The sequence below is a fragment of the Austrofundulus limnaeus genome, unplaced genomic scaffold, assembly GCF_001266775.1.
Source record: "Austrofundulus limnaeus strain Quisiro unplaced genomic scaffold, Austrofundulus_limnaeus-1.0 Scaffold41, whole genome shotgun sequence".
In the NCBI taxonomy this organism is placed as follows: Eukaryota; Metazoa; Chordata; class Actinopteri; order Cyprinodontiformes; family Rivulidae; genus Austrofundulus; species Austrofundulus limnaeus.
The window spans coordinates 1,327,911-1,333,628 of NW_013952443.1; the positions used below are offsets into that span (position 1 = coordinate 1,327,911).

Consider the following 5,718-nt stretch of genomic DNA (forward strand, 5'->3'; position numbering starts at 1 on the left):
AGTGCTACAGCAAAGGTTTTCTGCCATATTCATGCAAATATCCTGTTAAAAATGCTATAATTTATATACTTTCAAACAAGAAATAAAACAGCCAATTTTATTTAAAAATAGAAATTACTGGATGACTGGGTTAGTGKGTAATAACCGAATTTCTTGCAAGTGAAAACATAAAGCATGATGTCATGCTGCAGCTGCAGGACAGAGATTAATATTTTTCACAATCTTGAGAAAAGTCAGCTGTTTGCMAGCATCACCACTCATTGTCAAGAGCATGACATCATCTCCCTGAGGTGAAAGGCGGTGAAGTTTTATTTTTGATCAAACACACTTTTCCGTCAACGCACACACTCTGTGACGCTGCTGCTTCGCTAACAAACATGAATGTGCCCAAGCTCTATGAGCTCCGACACACACACACACACACACACACACACACACACACACACACACACACACTAGAGCTGCCACAATTAGTCGACTATTAAAATCGTCAATGACTAATTTAATAGTCAATGCATCGTTTTTTTTTTCTAACTTTACAATTTTTTTTATAGTCAACTAATCACCAATTAGTCGGGTATAAAAATAGTCGTTTGTGGCAGCCCTAATTACCACTACTGCACATGTGAGTCAAGGACAGAAAGGCAGACGTGGCAGTGGAAGCAGCCGCAGCAGTTTGGAGAGAAAAAAAAAACAAAAAAACGACGCATTAACTATTAAATTAGTTGACGATTTTAATAGTCAACAAAATCCTGACAAGACAACTAATCGTGGCAGCCCTAATATATACTTAATTTAGTACGAAAATATGTTTGTATCAATGGTGACCTTTTAATTTATGATTCAATGCAACAAAATAAACAAACTTAAAGTGAAAGATAATACATGCCCTGCCCCTGAGCTGTTGGCTTTAACTAACTGTGGCTCCTGAGTAATTTACTTGAACAGTCCTGAATAAATAAGTTGCTTTAAAGCCAGCATTCACCCTAAACTACAGCCCCCATGTTGATTATGCATGGAAAATCCCTGTTGGAAAACTGAGAGTTCAAAATTTAGGATAGCGACTGCTAACTCTTACTTTTACTTTTTTAGTACTTCTGTATTATTTCTTTCTCATTTAGTCAGATGTAAATATAGTACCTTTCAATGTTTATAAGAGGATGTGTTAAAACACTGTTTCTATGCAAGAGATACCACGTAGAGCTCAGTTACTGTTTGTTAGTCATGCTCAGCCTTAGCTAAGAGGCGAGGAACACRAAGTTCTGTTTAGTCGAAGTTAAACATGAAACCTCAAAGTTAATTACAACTGRCCCTTTGAGGACCACCATAATGCTGGCGTCGCCCTCAGTGAAAATGAGTTTGACACCCTGGTTGATATTAAAAAAACAAGATGAACATGGGTCTTCATCTAAAAATGAGAACTCAGGTGTCCTTACAGGTTTATATCTCAGAGCGTCTCTGTAGGACCCAAACAGAGCAGCCTGCGCTCTCAGGAAGGCCCTCGCCACGCCGCTTCCTGTCGCCGTCGACTGCTTCTTCAGCTTGCTCTTCAGAGAGGACACCTGGCAGAAAACACGCAGGGAGAACGTGGACGAGAAAAACATGGGAAGTGATAAAGGCAGAGGGGTTGGGGGGAGGTGGAGAGATAGAGAGAGAGAGAGGGAAGGGTAAAAGTTAAATTATCACCTCTGAAATTGGTGGAGGAAACAGCTAGCCCATTCTGGGTGTGAAGTATCACATTTGCAGGTCATCTCAAAAAAGGAATAGAAGAGAAAGAGAGAAGCTTGAGCCTTTCCTCCAAGCTTCTCTGTTGTGCTGCTGGGAGCACCTGCTGCTTTGCTAATTGAGCAGCACATGGGGGGGCGGCGGGAGAGAGTGGGGGGGCTATAGAGGAGGAAATAGAAGCTCACATCTTTACTCATCCCCTTTCAGCCTCTCTTCCCCCGCCATCACCTTCTTTCTTTTTTCATTTCTGTCTCCATGTCTTACTCTCCTGCTCTCTCCATCCAGACCCGCTGCTTTCCCCTCCCCTCCTGGCTCTCCCAGATCCCCTCTAGAAAGGGAATCTTGACATAAAACGTCTTTAATTATTTCTGCCCCCACCCCCCACTCTCTCCTGGCTCCGTCTTCCAGGACTCCAGGCGAGAGTGGAGGAGCAGCAGCAGCAGGCCCGAGCTTGTTTCAGGATGACAAAAGATTCACCCTGGCCACCGGGCCCTGGGGAGTCAGGGAAGGAAGTTGTCAAGAGGCTCTCCTCACCTGCTCAGCAGTGGTCTGACTGTGCTGTGGGAGGTGCGAGGAGGAGGCAGAGATACAGTAGTGATGTCATGTAGTGAGGGACTGTCGCTCTCTCTGTGTGGGCTGTGCCATGTTTGCACCAAAGCACAACGTTTCACTGGCTTCAACAGCAAAGTCTAAATTACTGTAAAGTTGCCTGTTGGTTGGAGCACAAGGCATTATTTTAAAAAGGGATTTCTCCGCAGTTAACGCAAAATGTTTTAGCAGAAATTCTTAATTTTGCTTTTTGTTGTTTATGCTACATTTCATATAAATTTAGCAGGAAAAAAACGTTAGTCTTTTTGCAGAAGAAGAGCAAACGACACAAGCAAACCAAAACGTCTGCGATAAAGATTGTTTTGCTTTCCTAATGTGGGACAAGCAAGCTGACTGCACGTGAAATTCATGTGTGTGAAATTCAAAAGTATGTGTGAAGCCATCCAGAAACAGAACAAATTACCATTTAGGGTTAGCAGTCTGGTTTTTCCATTTAACGCTGCATCGCAAATTTCAGCGGTCCAATTTAATCATCCTTTAAAACAATGCTGTGGTGTGTGTGTGTGTGTGTGTGTGTGTGTGTGTGTGTGTGTGTGTGTGTGTGTGGTGCTTCTACACTACAGGTGTGTATCAGCATCCATGTCCCTAAAGCACCATACTATCTTTATATGTCCCATTCATTTTTATACTTTAACTGGTGGCTGGAATATAAGAAATGAGGTTGTGTCAAGTTCTCTTCCCGTGTTGTAAAATTTTAAACCATTTCTTTTTTTAGGTCTACTTGAATGAATGTTACCATGCAATCTCAGAGATTTTTTTTTCTTCCGTATGTTTTTCTGTTTGTTCTTCTGCAGCTTTTGTGCTATTTCAACAATTTATATATCAAAACATTCAGCTCCTTCAGGACATTCCAGCTATGACTTTTGGTGTTTCAACAAGTTATACTTTTTGAGATGTTTAATTTCTTTTGGCCGTTTTTGTTCTTGTTGAAAATCACTGAAGCTGTATCAATATTCTTAAAAGTCATTCAAAATTGTTAAATCTTTACTGCATTTTACACATTTTGTTTTGGCTCTTTGTGCCAATTTTAGCTTCCTTCAGCTTCTTTTTGCTAATATTAGCTTTTTTTTTAGTTATCTTTCTGCTCTTTTCAACTATTCTGGTAATCCAATTTCTTTGTGCTTCTCTCAGCTTCTTTTTGTATTAATGGTCTGACTCAATTAAAGCCTTTCATGCTTCTTTTAGCCGTTCTGAGCAATTTAAGCTAGTTTTAGCTATTTTCAACTAATTTGAGCCTCTCTCAGCTAATGTCACCTTACTTTAAGCTACTTCTCTCATCAGTTTAATTCAGCAAATGTGCTCTTTTTCTTCTTTGTACTAATTTCAGCTTTTACAGCTATTTTAGCTACTTTTTAGCTATTTTTTTTAGCTTTTTTACATTATTTTCCTGTAACAATCTTTCAGTATTAAGCATTCATGCTGTATTTTTTGCAGAAAATGCWAATTCTCTAGTTGCAGTTGATGTATATGAAAATGTGCGTTGCATCTACATCTAATTAACTTTTCAAGATTCAAGACAAATGCTACAGCTAATTGACACTAGCAACACAAAAACAGCTAAAATTCAGTTGAGTTTACAGATAATGAAGTAAAATCATAAGTAGCTGTCATTGAAAGTCACTCACAACACAAACTCTGAAATAATTTTCAAGGTTTGACCAAGACAATGACATTTCTTAAACGATCTTAATCAAACTATGGGATGAAAGGCAGAGGGCGATAGGCATTCCTTTAAGGGCTTATAAGGCTTGTAATTATTTATTTATATCATGCTGTGAAATAGCAGCATTAGTTGGATATCACAGCCCGGTGTCAGCAATTAGCCCGGAGGATTTTGAGGAGGAGAAGCAAAGTGTGAGAGGAACAGTGAGGCTGAAAGACAAAGAAGAAACACAAGACGGAGAGTGGCGGTCTTAAACTGGGACAAAGACAAAACGAACAGTGTTGATTCCGCTCCCCTGGGCCTCCTCACTCTCCACGACATCCCTGCGCTGCCATCGCAAACGCTTCCAGGCATCAAACAGAAAGTTTATCATGGTTAAATTAACAAGTGTCATCTCCATATTCACTCATTGTACTAAAAGCTTTAATGTTTATGTACAGCCCTTTCTGGAATTAATATTTCATGTTTATGTGCATTATCACTGATTTTTTTTCTTTTCTTTTTTTGCAAATCATTAAATTGTCTTTTTTTTTTGGGTGGGAAAATCAAAGTGAACACACTGTCAGTCTAAGAGGGGGAGGCATACCCCAAAGACTGTCAGAGCAGACAGGATAGAGAAGTTTACTCTTCGCACAGCTCTGTACAACAGCTTTGAATGGGTGAGAGCACTCCAGTGGCAAACACTTTTTAATGAGGCTGGGGCACAGTCGCTACTGTTTTAACTTCCTAAAGTCAAAGAAACGGGCAACTGAGTGACGAGTTCAAAGTTTCACATTTATTCCTAAGATGCATGAAAAATATATTCTTTAATCACGTGTATTAATTAAATTGTCACCGAATCGAGTCAAACACTGTTGTACGAACATCGTTTTTGCTAATAGAAATCAAAGCGTTCGACGCAGGTGCTGCTCGTTCACGTTCCCGACAGAAAAAATAAACGTGTATTTAGTAATTGTAGTTTGAGTACGGTGCCTACGCCACAATCATCAGGTATGCCTCCACAGTAATGGCTCTGTCAAACTAATTAACTTCTACAGTGTGAGTGAAGCTAACGAGATGCGTACAGGCATCAGAGGAAGGCCAGGCTCTACAGGTGATAACCCTATTTGGCAGTGACATTTTTTAGTGTAAAGTCACAGTGGCGGTGATGAGATCAAAGGCAGAGACTCCCCCATTGGGTCCAATTAGAACTATAGCATTGTACAGGGAAGGGGTGGCAGGAGAAGAGAGGGGAGTGGGTGGCTGAGGGAAAGAGAGAGAAAGAAAAAAAAATTGTTGAGTTATGATATTCATAATCTATGCAGAGAGGCCTTTCCAGTACAGGTCTTCTCCCCATAGCTATGATCTTTTCAATTTACATCAAGGGAAGATAGTCGGGGATGAAAGCGGGGCGTCCAAGGCGCACAGCCCACAGAGGGCAGACATGGGGCCTCATTAAGGCCCGGCCCAGACAGCCCCAAACAGGGTTTGAAGTGCGTCACATAAAGAGCATGGGGTCAAAGGTCAGACATTGAACAGATCTCCATTTAAGTCTCCAGCTGGAGATGGTAATTAGCAGGTGCAATGATCATCCCAGGCTGACTGTAAGGGATGATACCTCCATAGGTGACACCAGGCATCTGTGTGAAAGTGTGCGAACAGTCGTGTCTCTGCACACACGGGGGAGTTCAATACAAAAACACACACACACACACACACACACACACACACACACACACACA

The 5,718-nt window shown here is 41.0% G+C and overlaps 1 protein-coding gene across 7 annotated transcripts in view; it reads right to left on the minus strand.

Annotated features, from left to right (window-relative positions):
- dennd1b (DENN/MADD domain containing 1B) overlaps positions 1-5,718 on the minus strand; it is a 118,238-nt gene that overhangs the window by 35,122 nt on the left and 77,398 nt on the right. For 6 of the 7 annotated variants that reach the window (XM_014007317.1, XM_014007311.1, XM_014007315.1 and 3 more), the window contains one exon: positions 1,437-1,562. The exons of the other annotated variant lie outside the window; for it this stretch is intronic. In XM_014007317.1, the coding sequence (XP_013862771.1) occupies positions 1,437-1,562 (126 nt within the window). The remainder of the gene's footprint in view (positions 1-1,436; positions 1,563-5,718) is intronic. 7 annotated transcript variants of the gene reach the window in all.